Below are 24,133 nucleotides of genomic sequence, written 5' to 3'. Positions count from 1 at the left end.
CTCTCACTAACCCCCCGACCGACACCAATTCACAATTATATAGCCTAGTAAATACTTGTCACGTCAAGACAAGTTCACAGCAGTAAGTACACTAAATAAATTACTAACAAAGCGGTTCACACATTCATAGTATGTCCATAACAGTACAAAATAATTACTTGCATCATGACATTGATTTAATGCAAGACAACACTTGCATTAAATTAAGGAGTTGTATATTGTCAAGGATTTTTGTGTTTATATACAGGGTATATAATTTAAATATCCCTATGGTGAAAACTGGGAAATGACGTTATAGTCTGAAACATTTAGTGAATGTCTAAGCTCTGACCAAAACAAAAAATAGTGGACTGTATTTTGAAAAGATTACTCCGGAAGTGTACTTGTTGTCTTTCCGGCGGAAGCTGCAGACGGCGAGAATTGCAGCGGCAAACCCTAAACACACACTGGGTTGAAAAGAGCTTCTCTTATTCAGCGTTACGTGTCCTCTTGAACACAGACATGTATCGCCCGGGTGAACCTGTTCGCCAGGTGCCTCCACCGCTGCCGTTCGGACCTCCACCGCCTCACGGCCCTCCTTTTAGACCCACAGGGCCCTGCTCTGTTCCTCCTCCTGGACACTTACCCCCCAGGCCCTGTGGACCATATCCGGTCGCGGCACGAGATTATCTCCACAACAGACCGCCGAGTGGGCATTTCGTTCGTGTACGTACCCAAGACTAGGTAGTACTAGCTTAGTGGTGAAGTAACATGATTGGGAAAAGGGAGTTGGCAACCATAACGCTAGCGTACGAATTCATAGACCACTGTGAGATACAGCTCTGACACTCCTGTATGTGCGGGAGGCCTCAGTGCACAGCATGCACCTCTCATTGTGAAAGAAGTGGTTGGTTTCTGTATCCTAACTCAGTTTTTTGTGGGTAAATGCGAGTCACGTGACTGACACGAGCACGCTTCATAACGTTGTACTGCAAATATGTGTAGCCGTTTCTTATTAGGTCTACCATATTTAGAAATAAATTTAATATATGTATATGATCGATGCATAAAGCAATTTTGAGAATTCATAAAGTCATATGTAGTTCAGAAAAAAACAAAAACATTTTATTTAAATTAAAAAAAAACACACATTGTTGGGAGGGAAACAAAGAGAAACTGGCTTCTTTTTCCACTCTAACCGTGTTTACAGGCCGTTATCTGTTTTACACACTCAATCAAATAACAAATACAAAATAAAACAAAAAGCAAGTTAAGAATCATAATGTCTCTTTCAGTGGACATAAAAAAAGTCTTCGGCGTAATGTTAAGTCTTTTGTGCTATTTGGTGCATCTCAAATATATAAAAGAAATAATCCTAAAAGTAGCTATATTAATACTGAAACAAACAAGAACAGAAAGTAAAATATTCCCTCCAAACAAAACGTATAAATACGAAACATGCAATTCAGTCCATGCTCCGCCCATCTAGTTATAAAGCACCAAATCACAACAACTGTCCTGCAAGGCATGGCCAGCGACACTCCCTTTTCTGTCAATGTAAAGAACTTTAAAAACACATTAAATCCCTTAGATATGTTAATAAAAGACAAATAAGTGCAATTTTAACTGTATGTATCAGTTTTTGTACATGATAAAAGAAATCCGTCAGCGTGGGCAAGAAATAAGTGTGTAAACATGCAGAAAACATTCTGGTAGCTCACTGGCCAGACTGTCTTTTAATTATAAAACGCAAGACTTCTTTTAATCAAAGCCATTTTTTCCCCTACCACCCTAAGGCACATAGTGGAAAAAAACAGGAAAATTTCTGTCATTTAATTGTTTCTGTTACTTAATTACTTTTATCCGGTAAGTTGTAAAGGTTAAGGACATACAGTTAAAGGTCTAGCATCTACGCTGTCCAAAGACACACTGGGCTGGATTGGAGTCTTTGTCGAGCCAATTCTGTTCCCTGGTCCTTATGTTTGACAACCATGATGTAGACAGATACAGTATATAGCCTACAAATTTCTGCTAGACTAAACATCATTTTAGACAAAAGAGTGAATGAAATTAAAAAAAATGTAGTTTTTGAAATGGTAAAGAAAATCAAAATGTCTTCTTAAGAAAAAAATGTTTAAACATTAACGTCTTGTGTTTCAATTTTGAAAAGTAGTCACATTCCTTATACATTTTTAATAATGTAAGCTGGCTGCAAATAACTACTAACATTCCATTTGTTACCTGCTGTCTAAAAATGACCCTCTTAAATTTATAGAGGTTGCTGGTAGAAAGACATACGAGAAAGGAAAGAAATTTTAGAAAAGGTATAAGAAATACACTGTTATCAACCCTAAAACAGCCGTAATAACTCGGAATGCTTGCAAACTTGCAGACATAATTAATCTTCTTTAATTATGTCTTGCATTGGTTAAAGGTTTTTAACCCCCGGATAAAGTACAGAAATGCTAGTTCACCTGTTTGTTTCTTTCTAAGATATGGTTGAAATGGTGCTGCTGTCTTCTGCTGATCCATTTTTTTCTGTAAAAGTAATTAGTACTTGCTAGCTTCCTATCTAATCAGCAACTGTTTATGTTTATATGTATGTATATATTAACATGGTACTTAGCTAGAGAGGGCTACTTTTGGGTCAATTCATACGCAACGTTTTCTGTCTGCTGTGGAGTACTGACAAGCGGCTGGCTTTGTGGTTAATTTGTCAGTTCCGTATGGATCAGTATTTGCTCTAACTGCTTCACATCAACAAGGGTAAGTTGGCACTTTTTTTTCTGATGAAAGACAGTCTAGATCATTTGTGAGTTGTAGTGTTTTATAGTGTCTCTGTATGTTAATTGCTAATGCTAATGACAATAACTGAGCCGTATCATGAAGTGTATCTCCAGGGAGTCTCTTGTTGCTATAAGTCAGTGTTTGGACTTCACTTTGATTAGTCTGTTCTGTTGAAATAACAAAGTCTGAGTTGACGTAGAAAAATGTTGGTGATCTCAGGAAAAGAAGTATTTAGATAGCATGACCCAACCAATAAGGTCAGCAGTGTAAGCTACTGTTGAATGAGCTTGCTGCTGTTAGATATTATTAGATCAAATGTGGAATTATGCCAAACATCATATCCTACTTAGATCATCTGACTTTAAGGAATAAAATTAATAAACCATTCTAATGCTGGGACATTCATCCCCTTTTAGATAGCAGAAACCATCTTAACAAAATGCAGCCACTACAGATCCCTTTGTGGATGTGTTAGTAAGAGCATCTAGCGTAAAAACCCAAGTAGCTCTTTATCTTCAGTAGTTTGTGTGAGATTCTTCACCGGGAGTGTGATTCTCCCTCTGTGAAGAGTTCAGCTGAGCCAGTGAACCTGGACTGCATCTGTACTGTTTTAAATGTCATGTAATAAGGTTAAACTGTTATGTAACCTGAAAACTTGTAATGGAGAAGTTAGTTATCCCCTTCTTAGGATTGTACCATTAGTTTATGTCTCTGTTTTGTGTTACCAGTGAAACATTTTTATGAACATAATATATTTTCTGATAGTGTTTATTTACTCTACATTGTTTCCCGTATTTTGCAGGATAACATTTTAAAATGAAATCGAATTGGATTTTTAAATCCTGAAGATGCACTGAAGAATTGATGGGATTTGAATTGTCCCTTATTTGCTTTTAGGAATGGGCAAATACAAGTAAATATGTTGTTGTACTGATTCATGACTTTTTTCTTAAGAAACATATAACGTGTCATTTTTAGCCTTCATGTAGAGATTTGTCTTCCTTTGTACAGCAGGAAAAAAACAGTACTATCTGTGGCTGCTACTCAGTTTGACTTGGTGGAAGTTGTATGTTTGTGTGCCTACATTTATCAGAGGAAACTATTGTGTATTTTAGTTTGTTTAGTTTTACAATAGCCAAAAGTCTTGCTAAAGAAACATTTTGGAAGTTGCATGTTTTATAGTCACATGCGGTAATTGTACAAGCCAGAGTTCAAGAAGCCTTGGAAGCATTTAAACACCATTCTGATTACCATTGTGAGCACACACGATTATGGCCATGGCTGATTTTTATAGCATTTTGATATATTTATTGTATGTGGCACATGTTACATTAGGTAATTAAGGAGCTCTGTTTTTTTAACCTGTCACAGTGTCTTCATTTGCTTGGTTATGTTGTGACAAAATAACAAATGTATGTGTACAAAAACCTTTCAAAAAGTAAAGAAAACCTGTGTCCTGTGCTGTTGTTTTTTTTTTTTTTTTTTAAAACAATTTCATTTTTACTTTAGAAACATCAGCTAGTGTTACTAGAGTAGAGCTGGCTTTTTATGCTTTTATTGAGACTCAGCTACTCCATTTGCATCCCTTCAAAGTCACTGACTGTAGGTTGTCATTCACACAGTGGTTCAGTCACTTTTTACAGCATGTACTCTGTTCAGAATGACCTGAAAGGTGATGTTGATGCTTAGCACTGTTTACTTTATTAAAATTCCTGAGAAAATAGTTGCCACCAGTGTTGGTCAAGTTACTTGAAAAAAGTAATCAGTAACTGATTACCGATTACTTCCCCAAAAAAGTAATCCCGTTACTTTACTGATTACTTATTTTCAAAAGTAATTGTTACTTAGTTACTTTTTAAAAACACGATTTACAATCTGAAGAGGTGATAAAGCGATAGATCTTTCAGCCCAATTCTACTTTTTCTGCATAATCCATCATACAAAATGTAATCAAATGGAAAAGTCTATTTTTAAAACTTGTTTTATTAGTTTTAATCTTTTAATTTTATGCATCAAGCAAAAATTTTATTATATGCAACATTCTCTGACTGGAAGAAATTAGTTTAACATTTAAACCTATTTTCTGCACATTCCAGCACATAAAATAAAATTTGCTTTTGTGTTTACACTCACTCGTTCGAATAGATGCAAGTAAAACACAGCAGAAAATAAATAAAATCAAAGACTCAGCGGTCCTGTTGCTCTATTTTCACCTGTAAAGCAGGAGTGGGGCAGGCGGAGGTTTACCCTGGTGCAGGTGTGCCGCGGTCAGTTGAAGAATCCGCGAGTTTCTCTGTGAGTTTCCCATTACGTCGTAGCTACTCGGTGCTTGTTTGGAAGTTTAGGGGTTTTTTTGCTGTAAAAAGAAGTTTTCTTCCCACGCACAGCGGACACTAATGTTTTTGTCACTTTTTATGGAATCAAACTCAAAGTAAGGTCAGTACTTCCACGCTTTAAACGCTGCACGCTCATACTCTCTCTGCACTCGATATGTGATCCATTGTTGATCTGCACACAGCTGTTGTCACGAACGGCGCACTCGCTTACGTCACTGTCGTGAGACATTCTCGCAAAAAAAATCATGGTTTTAGTAACGCAGTAACGCAGCGTTCCTACGGGAAAGTAACGGTAATCTAATTACCGTTTTTGCAATAGTAATCCCTTACATTACTTGTTAGCTGAAAAAAGTAATCAGATTACAGTAACGCATTACAAGTAACGCGTTACTGCCCATCTCTGGTTGCCACACAACCCCACTCACATTTAACTAATAATAATCTGTATGAACAGTTCCAGTCTGGTTTTCACCCCTCCCATAGCACTGAAACAGCACTTATAAAAATAACCAATGATCTTCTTATGGCAGCTGACTCCGGTTTACTTTCCATTCTTATTCTCCTCGATCTGAGTGCTGCTTTCGACACTATTTCTCACTCTATACTTCTCAGTAGGCTAGCCTCTATCGGTCTCTCCCATACTCCACTAGCCTGGTTTAAATCATACCTGTCTGATCGCACTCAGTTCATTCAACTCAAATCCTGTACTTCTCAGCCCTTTCCTCTGACCACTGGTGTGCCCCAGGGATCTGTCCTGGGGCCCCTTCTTTTCATTATCTACCTTCTACCGCTTGGACATATTTTCCGTGAATACAATATCCATTTTCACTGTTATGCCGATGACACCCAGCTTTATCTGTCCACTAAACCTGATTCTGCTCTTCCCCCATCCTCCCTTACCCTCTGTTTAGCTGAACTAAATTCATGGTTCTCTTCTAATTTTCTCAAACTCAATAGTAATAAATCCGAGCTCCTCTTGGTGGGCACTAAATTAACATTATCCAGAACCAACAGTTTCTCTATTACTATCGATAACTCACCGGTCTTCATTTCTTCCTCTGTGAAAAGTTTGGGTGTCATCCTCGACTTTATCTTTCAATTCACACATTAATAATGTTACTCGGTCTGCATATTTTCAATTGCGCAACATTAATCGTCTCCATCCTTTTCTCACCCCACATGCTAATGCCATTCTTGTCCATAGCCTTGTTACTTCCCGGATTGATTATTGTAATTCACTTCTTTTTGGTCTTACTCAAAAATCCATCCACAAGCTCCAACGCGTCCAGAACTCTGCTGCCCGTATCATCACCAGGACCCCTTCTGTCCACCACATCACTCCTGCCTTGCAGCAGCTTCATTGGCTCCCGGTCAAATATCGCATCAATTTCAAAATACTCTTGTACACATTTAAGGCTATTCATCATCTCTCTCCTCCATATCTCTCTGATCTGGTTAAGATCACCGCCCCATCTCGTTGTCTCAGATCTTCTTCTTCCCTTTCACTCTCCGTCCCTTCCCCCCATCTTGCAACCATGGGCAGCAGGACTTTCAGCTGCTCTGCTCCACGACTCTGGAATTCCCTAAATCCTGATTTAAGAAATATCTCTTCCTTCTCACTCTTTAAGTCCAAACTCAAAACCCACTTGTACAAAATAGCTTATCCCACATAACCTCTCCACTCTGCTATTTTATTTGTTTATGTCTTATCCTTTTATGTTGCTTTTATTCTACCGTGTACAGTGACCTTGAGTGTTTTGAAAGGCGCTTTCAAATAAAATTTATTATTATTATTATTATTATTATTATTAGTCTGGTGAGATTATTTTTCTCTGCAATTCATGAATAGGCATGTTACTGAACTTGCATTTGAACAAGAAGATGTGATACAGAGTTTCCTCCATGAAGAATTTTCCTCATCTTAAAATGAAACATGAACCTTTTAAAGTAGAACAAAAGTTTCACATTTCCATGGTGGTTAGCTAGGGCCTTGTATCTTAATTGCAAAATCCTAACTCTGATATGCTGAGACAGGCAGGATTCACATGGATGAATTTCTGGCTTCAACACTCTTATTTGCCTTGAATTGGGTAACATCATGCATCGCTGATCTAAATTACAGATCAATTGCTTTGCTTTGTCTGTACTATAAGTGGAGAGACATTCAAGATCTGAAGCACCAGTGCAGACATTCAACAGTCATGATTATTCACTTGTGATTTGTGCAGTTTGGCATCTAAATGTAAGAAATAAGTTATTCATTGCAGTGAATAATCACCCTGTCGTATTTGAACAAAATTACTCCGAGGAAGGCACCTCGGCTGATGTTAAAGGCTAATCAAAGCTTGGCTAGCTTGCCTTGTGATGATTGGTTACTATTGCTATGACATTTGTGCCAGCAAAGTTACCCCCAAACATCAGGAAAGCTTATGTCAAACGTTGGAAGCAATGCATTGATGTGAATCCTGCCTTGACTTACACAGGTGATAATACTGCAAGGGTTGACTCAGCTAAACAAACTTTAACTGACTATAACTATAACTGATTCTTCTTCACAAAAAGAAGAACCTCACTGCTTAGTACTCATCTATGTAAAGCTCCAAAAGGAGCCACTCACTGCATTCAGATCTGCTGTAAAAGCTTTGCTATTCTAACATTAAGATAAGTAAAAGACTATATAAGCAAAGACACAGTTGTTATGGAACAAATGCAGACTAACTGAAACGTAAAATTAAAGTTTTATATTGTCAAGAATAAACAGTGAATAGTTTAGAGCAAATACTCTCAAAAGTTGGAACATTATTTTACCCTGGCAGCTTAAGTTGCCGTCACACTGGAAACGATTCCCTCATTGCATATTTACTTTGAAGCTGACGACTGGTCACTTAGTAGAATGCCGGGAAGTTGAGAGATGTTTCTTGGGTCCTGCTCGCTTTGAGTCACCAGCTGTTATTTTCCCCGTACTTGCTCGACGCGACTTTCTATGGTCTCTGGTTGTTACATCAGTGTAAATTGTTTCCAGTATGGATGCAGCTTCAGTCTACAAAAAAAAAGACAGGCTTGACACTTGACGCAAGTAGTAAAAGCATTAATCCACTCTGTAGCAATAGTGACAGTTATACTCTGTGCTCTACATAGAATAAAAACTGTCAAAATTACTATGGGTTGCAAGATGAGGCAGGTCAAACATAGGCTGTTGTAAGATTTTGTAAAAAAATTCTAAAATAAGCTAATAATTACCTGTTGTGACCAGACCACTTAAATGGCTAATCTTTTGTTTTTAAATGGAAAACCTTCTAAGTGCAATCATTTAGTGTGATAAACCAAAACTGCATGGGCTTGACCATTTTTAGATAAATACTATCATTTGGGAAATGTCTATTTAAAATCTCTTTAGAAGTTATTCCATACAAAATAAAAAATGCCATAGATAATCTTCTGCAGTTATAACCTGTACAGCACTATAACATGAAATCTTAATGCTCTCAGCCCCACTGTAGCAGCTTCTCCATAGACCGTAGTACACCAATTGCTTTGGGAGGAAGCCAGCAGATTGTTACTCCTGCTGAACCATCAACACATCCGGTACCACAGTGGAATCCCCCTCCAGTGGAACGTCATTCTCTAGATAATAGGTCTGTGTGTGTGTTTGTGTGTGTTTCTGTCATTGAAATAGTGTGTATAAGTCAAAGTTTCAGCATTAAAATATTCTTTTGTTTGTAACACATGTTTGTTTCCAGTGACCGTGCTGGTGAGGAATTCCTGAGATGCATTGCAGCCAACAAACCTCTCCCAAACTATCTGAAAGGCAACATGGCATACAACCTGGCTGACGCATTTAAGTCAGCTAGTATCTTGAAAGAAGCAGTCAAATCAGACCGTGAATTCCAGAAGCATGTGCCTAGAAGCAAGAGCCGTAGTCGAAGCAGAAGCCGAGGCAGGTCTCGAGCCAAGAGTCGCGGTCGAAGCAAAAGCAGAGTACGCAGCCGAAGCAGGGGAAGAAGCAAAACTCAAGCCTGTGGGAAGAGTCGAGCTAGAAGCAAAAGTAGGGCTCGCAGTAGGAGTCGGAGCAACAGTCGAAGTGAGAAAAAAAGTCATGTACGGAGCAAGAGTCGAGCAAGGCGATCCAAGTCACGAAGTAGCAGTAGTGAAAAGAGCCGAGGCAAAGGCAAAAAGAAAAACAGGAGCCCCGGACTCATCACTGTCAACAGCAGTAATAATCTGCCAGGAAATAGTCTATTAGAAGGATTGAAGCTGGTTATGAGCAGCCAAGATTTGGAAGATCACCTGCCATCTCTCAAAGATATCATCCTCACTATTAAGGTAGAGCTTATTACTTATTCCACAAGTTATGCTAAGATCATTGTTTTGCTGGACCAAATTGAAACCAGCTGCATTGTAATAAAAAAATCAACATTAAGAGTTCACAACAACAAACCCTAACATTATAGTAATGTTTGCCAAGTACTAGTATGATTTAGCATTTGTAAGTCATTAATTAGTGTATTTTTTTGTTTGTTTTTAAATTAAGACAATCTTGCAGTGCAAAACAGAATTCTCTGACATGCTTTATGTAACTTGATCTAAAAATGACATTGTGTATGGAAGTAACTAGTAATTGATAGAGATTTCAGCAGCATTATTTATATATATATATGTATTTATAATATAAAGAAATTATCAAATTCTATGTAAAATGTCTTTAAGTAGAAGTGCATATGTCAAGTCAAGTAAAATTCTTGTAATTGCAGAAGCTGTTTTTAGGAAAATAAGACTTTTCAGTGAAACCTGTACAAATTATGTGCTGTATCTACCCTGCATGTTACATTGGGACAATACTATTACAAATTGCTATTATATTTAAATAATAGCAGCTTAAATTAATAGGAGCTTAAATTGAAATTTCTTAACACAGCACATAGACGTCTCGGACATTGGCAGTTGTAAATGTTAAAAGCTATAGTTTATAATGGCGAGGTTTCAATATAGGCCATATGATCCAGGAAAGAATGTTAGTCTTAAGTTAAAGCATGTAACAGTGCACTGGAGCTTGAGGTTTTTAGTTGGTGTTTATGCTGAACTTATTTATGCTGAAATGAGAATTACATTGACCTACAAAGGCTCGTGGGTGAACAATTGATTGCTTTAGCCCTGAACCTTTAAACTGAGCAGTATAATTGTGAGCAGCCACAAATTCAGTGTATCTAATTGTGATTTCTTCTACACAGGCTCCAGATGAGGGCAAAAAAGTTGAGTGTGTATCTAATGAGCCTACACACATGGAACATGACAGTCAAGACAGTTTATCAATGCTGGAAAAGGAAAGCATGCTGCTTCCGCATGAAAGAGTTGGTGGTGATTTCTCATGGCTTCAAGGACAAAGTCAAGAAGATGCTGCATACCAGAAAGCTAATGAACTTGAAGATGAAGAGTCTTTCTTGTATGGGAATGAACCAGCTTCCCAGATTAATGAAAAGGCCAAACTACAGAAAGAGAGTAGTTCCCTTTCCACTCGTTGTGGACATCTTCTTGATCCAAATCAGTCCCTGCAGTTGGCTTCTTCAACTTTAGTCCACTCCAATCTGGACAACATGGAATATGAGAAAATCAAGACCATATTAAAAAGCCTGGGTTCATCAAGTGAGATCAAGGTGAAGACGCAGGGTCAGAATGAGCAGGAGTCATCTCCTACACTTGTCAATTCAGACAAAGCAGCAGCAACTTTAGCATTGCCAGCACTCAATAACCCAAATGTACGTCAGGCTCTGGAGTCTCTGCAATCTCTGATCAAAGGTGAGAGATTTCTATTAAATGAAAGATTCAGCATAGTTTACTCATGCTACTGAGTTCTATTTTTTTCAGTATTTTGTGTTATTAACGATAACAGTTGTTTGATTTACTTCATTATGGCAGATTATGAGTTACACATAACATACTTTTAAATTTTAAACCTGAAATTGTATGTTATTTGACTTGTCTGTGAATACAAACCATATGCAGTGTATTTAAAATAAACATAGATAATTTCAAAAGATGCACTAGTTAATGGACTACTGTTTTCAGGACTTGAGTTTGGCATTTAGCTAACTTCGTCTTTTGTTTTTGAACCAGAAGGGATTTGGATTTTATATTGGAGGAAGAGTGGAGATGCCCAGAATCCATGTTTTTTTGAAGTCCAGTATCCACAGTTACTGATAATTTGTGGTGCCGCTTCATCTTCCAGTGTTTGTAGTGATTGATCCACTGTGTTTTATCAACTCCATTTTCAGTACAGAAGATTGTACAGCACTATCTCACAAGTGTTATGGAGATGCTGGTTTCTTTTACCAACAGGACCTCTATCTAACGACAGTCCCAAAATTACTAAAATGATTTTCTGATCTGTTTATAAAGTAAACAGTAATAACATACTGTTACTTTATTTAACAGCATGTTATTGGTCAGCTAACTCATCTGACGCTAACCCCATAGAGCAGCGGTGCCCAACCTTTTTTGCGCCACGGACTGGTTTAATATCAGACAATATTTTCACGGACCGGCCTTTAAGGTGTCGCGGATAAATACAACAAAATAAAATGAAAAGGCCAAGACAAAACTGTGGTATTTTGTAAATATAGTAATAAACACTAATTCACTGTGTAATTGTGTAACTTTATTAGCAGCGTCCTCCTGAAATGCTCCAACAAATTTGAGAGTAACATAGTCCTCTGTGCCACTTGCTCTCGCGTAAATATTTCTTTTAAAATAAGACACACAACTACAACATGGGAAAAGACCCAGGGAAACAGAGTTAACGATAAAAACCCTGAAAACCATACATTTCACAACCAAACCTCAAATCTTGCGGCCCGGTACCAAACGACTCATGGACTTGTACCGGTCCGAGGCCCAGGGGTTGGGGACCGCTGCCATTGTTATATTTATATAACATACAGACGAGGTAAAGGGTGCTCAGGCTCCTAAACACGTGCTTAACTTTTGGTGAAAGAGTCTTGGTTTTCTTTTTTTCTGTTTTCTTTGAACTCTTCTTTTTCCAGGGTGGAATGATTGTACAGCATACATTTTTAATTACTTTAAAAAACAAGAATTGGGTGCACAAGTTTAAATTTATTTTGAATTTTCTTTAAACCACACTGTGTTAACATTGTACATACAGGCTCAAATATATACAGTGGGGCAAAAAAGTATTTAGTCAGCCACCGATTATGCAAGTTCCCCCACCTAAAATGATGACAGAGGTCAGTAATTTGCACCAGAGGTACACTTCAACTGTGAGAGACAGAATGTGAAAAAAAAAATCCATGAATCCACATGGTAGGATTTGTAAAGAATTTATTCGTAAATCAGGGTGGAAAATAAGTATTTGGTCAATAACAAAAATACAACTCAATACTTTGTAACATAACCTTTGTTGGCAATAACAGAGGTCAAACGTTTACTATAGGTCTTTACCAGGTTTGCACACACAGTAGCTGGTATTTTGGCCCATTCCTCCATGCAGATCTTCTCGAGAGCAGTGATGTTTTGGGGCTGTCGCCGAGCAACACGGACTTTCAACTCCCGCCACAGATTTTCTATGGGGTTGAGGTCTGGAGACTGGCTAGGCCACTCCAGGACTTTCAAATGCTTCTTACGGAGCCACTCCTTTGTTGCCCGGGCGGTGTGTTTTAGATCATTGTCATGTTGGAAGACCCAGCCTCGTTTCATCTTCAAAGTTCTCACTGATGGAAGGAGGTTTTGGCTCAAAATCTCACGATACATGGCCCCATTCATTCTGTCCTTAACACGGATCAGTCGTCCTGTCCCCTTGGCAGAAAAACAGCCCCATAGCATGATGTTTCCACCCCCATGCTTCACAGTAGGTATGGTGTTCTTGGGATGCAACTCAGTATTCTTCTTCCTCCAAACACGACGAGTTGAGTTTATACCAAAAAGTTCTACTTTGGTTTCATCTGACCACATGACATTCTCCCAATCCTCTGCTGTATCATCCATGTGCTCTCTGGCAAACTTCAGACGGGCCTGGACATGCACTGGCTTCAGCAGCGGAACACGTCTGGCACTGCGGGATTTGATTCCCTGCCGCTGTAGTGTGTTACTGATGGTGACCTTTGTTACTTCGGTCCCAGCTCTCTGCAGGTCATTCACCAGGTCCCCCCGTGTGGTTCTGGGATCTTTGCTCACCGTTCTCATGATCATTTTGACCCCACGGGATGAGATCTTGCATGGAGCCCCAGATCGAGGGAGATTATCAGTGGTCTTGTATGTCTTCCATTTTCTGATGATTGCTCCCACAGTTCATTTTTTCACACCAAGCTGCTTGCCTATTGTAGATTCACTCTTCCCAGTCTGGTGCAGGTCTACAATACTTTTCCTGGTGTCCTTCGAAAGCTCTTTGGTCTTGGCCATGGCGGAGTTTGGAGTCTGACTGTTTGAGGCTGTGGACAGGTGTCTTTTATACAGATGATGAGTTCAAACAGGTGCCATTCATACAGGTAACGAGTGGGGGACAGAAAAGCTTCTTACAGAAGACGTTACAGGTCTGTGAGAGCCAGAGATTTTCCTTGTTTGAGGTGACCAAATACTTATTTTCCACCCTGATTTACGAATAAATTCTTTACAAATCCTACCATGTGCATTCATGGATTTTTTTTTTCACATTCTGTCTCTCACAGTTGAAGTGTACCTCTGGTGCAAATTACTGACCTCTGTCATCATTTTAAGTGGGGGAACTTGCACAATCGGTGGCTGACTAAATACTTTTTTGCCCCACTGTACGTCCCCACTAATATTTGGTTAACCGTCCCTTAGCAAATTGCACCTTGACCTGATGCTTTTAGTACCCATTAACAAGCTTCTGGCGTAATCCTGGCTAGATATTTGACTAGTCTTCTTCTAGCTGCTGATCTGAGGAAATGTAAAAGAGGAAAGATTTTGGAGGTTGTAGTCCTCCTTCATTATTCCAGCCACTTTGTGCAATGTACCAGTACAACTGTTTCATGTGAGTGGGACAGTTTGCGTGTTCTTTTTATTCTTGGCTGTGCTGACATATCCAAATAACTTGTACTTATTTATAATTGTTTGAATTGATGATTCTGGAATGTGTAGTTGTTTAGAAATGTCTCCGTGAAACATCCCCTGCATGTGTAAATCTACAATTATCCATCATAGATCTTCACAGAGTTCCTTAGACTTTTCCAGTGTTCTAGACATCGGTCAATACCATGACTGCTGGCAACCAACTTTTTATGCTGGAAAAGAGAAACTACCAATTGTAGTCAACTGGTAGTTTTGACAAGTCAATAGGTAAAAGCCTTGTCAAGTTAAGATTCTGTAGAACCCTCAGCACCACTTATTAAAACATAGTGAAGTGAATGTATAGATTCAAGCATACATATAGTTTTTGCACTTTGTAGATTAGAGACAATCCATCAATTTAAACTTAGGAACCAAATTCTTGTTTTAAGTAATATAAGGTGTTGTACAATCAGTCCACATTGGAAAAGGGTTAGGGTTAAGACTCAAGTGACTACTGTGACTACAACTGTAAATGTGCATACTTTTCAGATGTTAGACATTTCTGTATTGTAAATGCTTTTTGATTGATATGAGGAAATATTCTATAAGTCTGAGGTACTGGATTTCTGATTTTCACATGCTGTTAGCCATAGTCATTGATATTAAAACAAAATAAGCTATTTCACTTTGTTTAATGAATAGGAATGAAATAGGAAATATATATGTAAATTTATCCCCTTTAAATCAAGTAAAAACAAGAATATTTTTACCAAATTATCAGTTTTTTAAAATAGACTCATAAAGGGTAACTTTTGCAGTGGACATGAAAGGGGAAAATGGGAGAAAATTATAAAGATCAGACCTTTTTCTTGTAGCAGTCTGTAATGAGTTTTATTTAAGCAGTGAAGTTGGGCATTTTGATATGGGAGTCTGTGGAGATTGAGTTGCTTTTGGAGGCATCCATGAAACTGCATTTTCTGGCTCCCTGAAATTTGCTTCCTTTTTAAAAAAAATCCTGAAAGGGAATTGGGAAAGACCAAAAAAAATAATGGTTTAAGTAAACCATTGTTTTTTGTATATATTTAAGCATATATACGCATGCTTAAATATATACTTCACTCTCTTTTAATCCAGTTTCTGGGTAACTAAACTATAATGATTTGCTAATTATCACACGTTTTGCATTAGATTTTTACCGAGGTAAAATTCTTTCACTGTGTTGCTGGTGTGGTTGTGATTTTTTTTTCTTTTTCTTTTTTAATGAAAGAGGTCATAAAACATTTTAAATTTCATTAGGTCAGCCATGAAGAAACTTATAGAACGCCCAGCATTATTGTTGCCTGAGGGATGGCAACAAGCACAAAAGTCTGCTTGTGTGAAACGAAGAGACTTGTATGACAGCTATTTACCCAGCTGATGTCACCTGGTCTGATGTCTTAGACCTCTGTTATTATTCTTTTATACTTTTATTAGTGAAAGCATAGTTATACATTAATTACCGTTAATCTTTGATCCTTCAGCTACAAAGGAGAAACGAACAAAAAGTGACTGCGCATCTCAAGCATCTGATAAACATAAGGTGAATTTTCAAACATCATTTGTGTAATGAAGTGAGATACAGGAAAAAATGCTAAAGCACCCGCTTATTTTGAAATTCGAATGTGTTTCACAGGAGGGTGACAGTGAGGAAAGGAAGAGAGAGAAACAAGAGAAAGTAAATAAAATGGAGTCTTTGGCCAAAGAACTGGATGAACTGTTAAAACAAGATGGTAATGTAGTGTTCTTTGTTTATTTCCATTTTGTTGTCTCCCACAGTCTAAAATATTCCTTACACTTAAATACTTTTCTTCTCCATTTGCAGGACTGGGTTTTATAACTCCAGTTACTGGCTTTTACTGCCAGAACTGTGAGGAGTTCATTGGAGATTTGAAGTCTGCTGAAAACCATGCAGCTATCCGCCATCATAGTAACTCTATTGTGAGTACCCATTGTACATAACTCATTATGGATGAGGCACATGATACTCTACATTCTTTTGAAAAACATAAAAGGATAAGTATGTAACCGATTTCAACTTGGCTGACATCTTTTTCACATAGTCAACGTGCTCCTTGCATATACAGAAAAAAAATGTTCAATGATTTTCAGTTATATTTGATTTAAATAGGATCATAACCCTTCAACTTCATGACTACATATTTAAAGGTTTTAATGCCACTTGTGCTTATGTTTCATGTTACTCACCAAAACACACTGTGTGTATCTTTGCATGTTGCTGGAGCTATTAATTCTATGAAAAAAACCCCAGATGGAGTAGCCCTGCACCAACATTTTTGCCAGTGCAATTCACCAGTTGCGATTTTCTTTCTTTCAAATTTCCTTCTAAGGAAATCAAACAGCTCAGAACAGTTGCGTCATTACATACACTCATCATGACCATGTCTTGATAATTTTGGATTTTTTGGTGATTTCTTTGAGCTGTTCTTTTTCCAGGTTAGACTGATTCTGCAACATATATCTTGAGTGATTTTAAAAAACAAGAATTGGATACACGAGTTTGAATTTATTTAGGATTTTCTATCATCCACACAGGGTCAAAAGTATACATATAGGCTCAAATATATGCATATACTCAAAAATTTTAATGAGTGGCGTCAAAAGTTCTACAGTATATTAGTTAGTAATAAAAGTATATATTAACTTAGTAATAAAAAAAGAAGTGTATGTGTATTGCACACTGTTATTATTGCACATTAATTATAATGCACCTTGTTATAAATATAAATATTATTATTGTTAGTTTTTTTTACCATTGTTACCTCCCTCCCAAAAAAGTCCAGGGAGGTAGCCAATCAGGTCAGCTATTTGCATTGATCAGGGCTATTGCCCTGTTGTAAAAGCTGTCCTTGAGTCTATTTGTTTGGGACCTCAGCAGCCTGAACCTCCTGCCGGACGGCAGCAGCTTAAACACCCGGTGTCCTGGGTGTGTGCAGTCCTGTAGGATGCTGTGTGCCCTCTGGAGACAGCTCCTCCTTCAGGTCCATTTTTTCTAAGGATTCTCAGAAAGTGGAGATGCTGTTGGGCCTTCTTTAAAACCACAGAGGTGTTAGGTGTGTCTATGTGCACACCCAGAAACTTGAAACTGGAGACCCTTTCCACACACTCCCCGTTGATGCTGACAGGCTGCAGCTCAGACTTCCTCCTTCCAGGTGAGAGATGGTGGTGTGGAGCGTTGTAGCAATGGCATCTTCAGTTTATCTGTTAGCTCTGTATGTGAAATGGAGCAGGTCGAGTGTGGGTGGCAGGCAGGACATGATGTGACGTCGGACCAGTTTCTCGAAGCACTTCATTATAACAGGTGTTAGAGCAACTGGTCAGTTGTCGTTGAGGCTGCTAATGTTAGTACGCTTTGGCAGTGGGACAATTGTAGCTGACTTTAGGCACGGCGGGATGCAGGACTGGGACAGTGAACTGTTGAAGATCTTAGTGAAGACCCCAGCCAGCTGGTCTGCACACTCTTTTAGGACCCTTGTGGTTACCCCATCTGGTCCGGCGGCCTTCCTGGGGTTCACTGCCCTCAGTGTGCGCCTCACCTCATATTCCTGCACTATGAGGCTTGGGCTGCTACTGCTGTCCGATGTTTCTACTGCTTCTGCCTCTGGTCCCTTCACTTAAAGCGTGCGAAGAAGTGGTTCAGCTCCTCTGCAAGCACCGCGTTACCCTCAGTCAATGTGGTATTGCAGGGGCTTGTAGTGCTGAACTCCCTGCCATACCTGTCGTGAGTTGTTGTTGCTGAAGTGGTCTTCGATCCTTCTCTTGTACGCTGCCTTGGCCTCTCTGATGCCTCTTTTCAACTCAGATCTGGCTGCACTGTAATGCATACCATCGCCGGATCTAATCTAGTCTATTGACTTCTCATTACTGTTCATGATTGACTACGACTGATAGCCTCTCTTTGCTACCATAAAAACAATTAGTTTTACAACAGTCATTATACTGATCAATACTCAGAACCAATGTTCCCCCTAAGTTGCGTGCGTGCGCAGTTGCGCACTGCTGGCACGGTCTCTGCACACAGAAAATCTGCATTGCGCAAAAAGAAATCTAACCTGAATTGAAATGAAAATAAATACGTTAACAATTCTGTTTTGCAGTGTTAGTGTTAGTAAATGACTGGCTGCTCCAGTATGGCAGCCACCTTATCCCATAGTCGAGCCAATGATGCGATTCACATTCATATACTGTATACGCAGCTAGTCAACGTCGTTGACAGGCTATGACAGCATCCTTATGTGCCGACACCGGTGTTTTAGCTAGCAAAGCGGCGTGGCTGATGTGGAGTGAAGCCACGTTAATGACAACGTGAACAACCATTGGAGATGTGAGCAGGACAGACGGAACAATCGACGGAAAAAGTGTGGACTTTATACCAGTTTTTAAACTGTGTTGAAAACACGTAAAACCAGAGTTATGATAAAAATATGCAATGTTTGTTTTTTTCTTGAATCCTATCGTTGTTTATATTTACTGGAAAAAGAAACAGTAATAACGGTGTTTTATAAGGAAAGCGCTCGAAAGCACTCTCCCCCTGTGAGCAAAAACAAAACACAAAACCACCCCCGCGCCCCTCGCCTTTCCTATTGGTGGAAACATGTACGATGTGGACCAATCAAAAAATGATATGGCAACAAGGCATTTAGTTGTTTAGGAAGGGAGGAAGTTTTAGGAGTGACGGCGGTGTTTTGAGATGTGAGAGATTTGCGACGTTTAGCGCAAATCTTGTGTAGTCAGTGTGTAGTGTAGTCAATAGTTTTGTTGTGTGTGTCAGAACAATGAAGCGACTGCTGAATGTTACAGGTGTTACAGCAGTGATACATCTCCTGTTGTTAGGCCTGCAGGTATCAGGCTGTTGTTCTCCTTTATCTCATAGTGGACAGAAATTATTTTTTGGAGTGGCAGAAATAATTTGTGTGGCATCAGATTTGATGCAGAACAGCTGATTGTTCTGTAAATAGTTTGAAATGTTTATTTTAAAAACCACCTTGGCTGCATTTTTAGGTAAACCGCTGCAAAAAACTTTGTTTTTTGAAAAACTCAGTTACTTTTTTGAAGAAGTAACTATATAATTAATTGCACAACATTGGCCATTATATACTGTATTTTGCAGACAGAGTGACAGGACTCTCTCCCAGAGCACAGACTCATACTCATAATACAAGTCAGAGCTTTATAAAAACAAAATAAAACAAAGTTGTAAAACTTTGGTTTTGTTTTGTTGTTTCCAATAGTGTTAACATACTACACAGGTCATGAACAAGATTTTTTTTTAATTTTCACTGTAAGTGGGCTAAAGCACTTAGAATAGAATAGAATAGAATAGAATAGAATAGCCTTTATTGTCATTGTACAGAGTACAACGAAATTGGAGTGCCACTCCCTTGGTGCAAGATAAATAATAAATATAAATGTAAAATATAAAAAGTACAATAAAATAATCGCAAGTACTCAAACAATAGTAAGTACGATATATACAGGATAGCAGCATTAATATAATGACAGTATGAATAGCAGCATAATATAATGGCAGTGACGGTATGGTATAGCTAAGCAGGTTCAATTGATTTTGTGCTTAATGCTGTAATTTGATTATTTTGATAAACCACGTGACTTGGATGGATTTGATGCTGGCGTGACCACAGTGCACACGTCTGCTGTTGCTCACAGTGGTCCAACGGGCCTCTCAGGGAGTTTGTGTGTTCGCTCAGACACAGAAAGAATTAGAGGGAACATTGCTCAGAACAAGGGTTAAAGTTCAAGCAGCCAAGTGAAAATCTAAGACAGATAATTAGAAATGTCCAACTTGGAACATGTCTTGGAGTAATTTTTAAACAAGTACAGATTCCAAGGTCATTGATCCAAATTGTTTTTTGCAAGTACCCAGATGTGTCACTACTTTGAAAGGGGCTAGAAGCACACCCAAACCATCACCCTCAGATAAAATCTGGACACAACTCTGTGTTCCAACAGGATAAGGATCCTGAAAATTTGTGGACTGTGCTTAAAATGTAGGTCGAACCCAATCTGCAAAGAAGAGTGGTCAGATATCCAGTTATTATGCGCTAAACTAGTTGATGGTTGCCAAAAGTCAGTTGTAACTTGCTACGGGGCATTTAATCAAAACTTAGTAGGGGTGTGTATAATTTTGACCCTGTTTGGAATAAAGAAAAAAATCCAGTTGTGGACCCAGTTCTTGTTGTTTAAATGAATCAAAGTTGGAAAAGGAGCAGTTCTAAGAAATTATTAAAAGCCTAAAATATACTATGATGAATGTATATAAACCTCTGACTACAGTTATATAACTAACCGCATATACAAGCTTGAATCTAAAAATTTTGTTTTCACAATGAAAAAAACTTTACACTTATCCCAAAACTGTTTATGTTCAATCCCCCCTCGTGTATTTGTAGGCAAAAGAACAGACGGACAGGCACTCTAAAGACATCAAAGGACACCCACATCATTACAGTCCCTCCAGTAATCGACACCCTGACCCCCCAGACAGGAGAGATCACAGGGGTTATGGTTACCGCGGGGATTCAGGAAACCACCGGAATAGCACAGACCATCTACGGAATTGGAAGGATGGCAAAGATTTCAGAAGCCGATACCATGATGATGACCACAAAAGTCACAAGGATAGAGATAAAAACATCTTCTTGAAAGAGGAAATGAAAAAGGAGCGAATGTTTATAACAGTCTCCGATGGACTGACACCTTCAACTTCTAACATCAGGGTCAAGGAGGAGGTGGACAAGGAGAAGGCCACTGGAAGCCATGGTAAAGTTAAAGCGAAAGACCTAGAATCATCCAAGGAAAAGAAAGGCAGCATTGAAAATGATCAATACAGTGATAGCACTGATGATGACGGAAAATCACCTAAAACAAAAAAGAATAAAAAGAAAAAGAAGAAGAAGGAGAAGGAGAAAAAGAATAAGAATAAGAAACAGAAGGAGAAGTCTTAGGTGTTATTTTGTCCTTGTCATATAACTCTGGGATGATGGTAGCAGCTTATTTCTGGACTGATTTTCTAACATAGTTTTCTCACTTTCTTTTCCTCCACCCAATTGTTTTTTGTTACTGTCATTAGAAGAGGAAGGTAGACCTCAGAGTGATTCATCATGTATGAAGGAATAGACTGATATGTTAGGAAGCACGTTTGTTGGTGGTCTTTCTCTAAAAGAAGATTAGTATTACTTTTGTCTTTGTGTATCTAGTACAGTGGTCTTTACCTCACTTAGAACTAAGATTGAATTTTCTCAGTTAATTCAGGTATTTTTCCCCCACTTCAGACAGCGTGTTTGCTCGGTCAAATTAATTCTCATGTGGAATGAAATGTTCTCATGTGTTCCTCAGTAAACAGGCAAACAAAAACCTTTTCCAAGACGTCTGTTCCTTTTACACATTCTGCACAGTTTTCAGCACTGTATTAAAGTCTGCCACGTTTCAGGTATGGCATCACATCTTGGTTCTATTTTTTAATTAAATGTTCAATAAAATAAGCAGTAAGAAAATAAGCAGTAAGAAATTTTTTTCATTTCATTGGACCAACAGCATTGTAGTTTTAGAAAAGGTATACATGTATCTGACATCTTGTATTCATTTTGATCTCAAATAAAGACGTAAAATAAACAAATGTGTACTATTCCTTAGTTTTGGGGGTTTTCTTTCTTGATTTTATGTTTGATATTATGTTTGAGTGGCTCCCATCAGGAAGTACATGTAGACTATGCTTCCAGGATGTAGGACACAAAAAAAAGGGTCACTAATGTCCCTACAGCATTTCAACATCTGAACTGTAAGCCTTTCCCACCCCAGTATTGCATCCTTTTCTTGCTTCCTTCCCCACACATTCAGTTCCTTGGTAATTGAACTGATCATTGAATCTGAACTATGATTGGTCATTTTATACTGATGCTTTTATGTTCTATGTCTTATGTGGTGGTCTCTGTGCCTTTTTAATTGCCCCTTGGGGATAAATAAAGGGAATTTGAATTGTATCAATACATTTGAAGTGATCATATGCGTGTTTGATTTAATTTTAAATTTACCACAATTTGTTTTTAATATCTGAAATGTTCAAATTTATTCAGGTAAATGGCAAAGAACCTGCATCTAAAGAGTAGTTTAGAATTCTAGTACAAATTGGAAATAGTGAAACTACAAGTAACTCAAAGTTACTTTACTAAGTTCGTAAGCTAAGTTATTTTTGCTTGACGTCTGTGGAGAAAAAAAGGTCTGACTGGTTTGACTGTTTTTACATACTAAGGCTTTTGCCTGTGTCTAATGTAATGCAGTCGAAGCTCATCTATCAGAGATGAATATGCCATCCAAAAATGGAGGAACACACTCCATATTTTGTTGTAAATTATTATAGGTATATCATATGTATCTTTTTTCTATTGTATTTACCAACATCAAGAAGTCACAAGAAAAGAAAGACCACACCATGGTACATGTTTAAATACGGAAAGTTTATTGATCTAATTTATTTATTAAACAAAAAGACAACATTTTTTTCACACACAAGGGTGGGCCAATATCAGACAGAAATGTGAACTCCACTCTGTACAGTAGGCAGTAAACTGTGATATGTAGATTCAAGCTGTTCATATTTTTGGCCACCAGATATGACCGTGTTGCAAAGCTTTGAGTAATGTTAAGTGGAGTGATTCTTATATAGCGCTTTTCTACCCTCCCAGGGTACTGAAAGCTCTCTATTCAACATGCCACATTCACCCCATTCGCACCAGCACCGTCTTGTATCAGCTCACTAACTACTAGTGATGGGTAGATGAGGCCTCGTGAAACATTTCAGCACATTCCCCAAACCTTAAATATAATTGCGGACAACTTACTTGAGACTCACAACAGACTGATTCAATGACCTGGGGCCCGTTCTTCGTACGTCGCTTACTACATCCAAGATCAAATGACACATCCAAGACCAAACCATCGCGCTAACCGTGAGCTCGCTAATCCGGTTCCCCGAACACACCTGCTGTTGACGATCAGTACAGCTGGATGAAGTAATGTGACATCACTGGGTGTCGTAAAAGGGGCTACGCATCGATAGTAGAAACATTGATCGGCAACCCTCTGATTGGTCGGCGAAAATGTCGAAGGAGAGCGCTCGGTATTTTTCGGCAGCAGAGCAAGAACTCTTGAGTGAGGGATTTCGGGAGTTTCAGAGTTTAATCAGAACGCAAGGGAACACTGCAAAGGCTGCAAAAGGAAGGAGAGAGGGCTGGCAGAAAGTTGCTGACAAATTAAACTCGTAAGTAATTTAATAATAACAATAATAATGGAGTGGATTGATATAGCGCTTTACAATGCCACTATTCAGTCACTCTCACATTCACACACTGGTGGAGGCAGCTACAGTTGTAGCCACAGCTGCCCTGGGGCAGACTGACAGAAGCCAGGCTGCCATATCGCGCCATTGGCCCCTCTGGCCAACACCAGTAGGCGGTAGGGTAAATTTATTATATTACACTATATTATCCAATATTATATTACATTATATTATATTATGTTATATTATATCCCCTTACACATTAGAGCCACAACAGGACCCACTAGAACATGGGAACAAGTAAAAGGGAAATATAAGAATATTCTACAGAATGGTAATATTTATCACTTATATTGCTTTTCGTCTCTTGGAAAGAGACCCTGGAATAATCTGTTTGTTTATAACAGCAACCAAGAAAAGGGCAGAGCAAAAAAAAGACAGGTGGTGGTCCTGCACCCCCTCGTCAACAAGTTGGTTAAGTAAATAATACCCTCACGGGAATATCGACATCTCTCTATGAGCACACTGTCGCGCTGAGCTAAAGGATCCTGTCTGTCCCGCAATATACGCTGAATTCTGGAAACTCTCCTTATCAATCTTGCACCTTCCGCAATGGGCTGCTCGCGTATACGGACAGGACATGGCTGCGACAGACTTCCCA

The 24,133-nt window shown here is 38.6% G+C and overlaps 1 protein-coding gene across 1 annotated transcript; it reads left to right on the top strand.

The window, feature by feature from the left end:
• The first annotated feature begins 376 nt into the window (after window positions 1–376).
• On the top strand, window positions 377–22,138 carry LOC309720892 (uncharacterized protein). The gene is made up of 8 exons (XM_082558118.1): window positions 377–705; window positions 8,592–8,737; window positions 8,843–9,425; window positions 10,331–10,895; window positions 15,641–15,699; window positions 15,793–15,889; window positions 15,982–16,097; window positions 20,588–22,138. The coding sequence occupies exons 1-8, from the start codon at window positions 502–504 to the stop codon at window positions 21,140–21,142; spliced, it is 2,325 nt and encodes a 774-aa protein (XP_082414244.1). The 5' UTR covers window positions 377–501; the 3' UTR covers window positions 21,143–22,138.
• The last annotated feature ends 1,995 nt before the right edge of the window (window positions 22,139–24,133 follow it).

Source organism: Aulonocara stuartgranti (assembly GCF_965226115.1).
Source record: "Aulonocara stuartgranti genome assembly, chromosome: 13".
NCBI lineage: Eukaryota > Metazoa > Chordata > Actinopteri > Cichliformes > Cichlidae > Aulonocara > Aulonocara stuartgranti.
The sequence above is the reverse complement of the archived record's forward strand: the minus strand, read 5'-3'. Positions and strand labels throughout refer to the sequence as shown.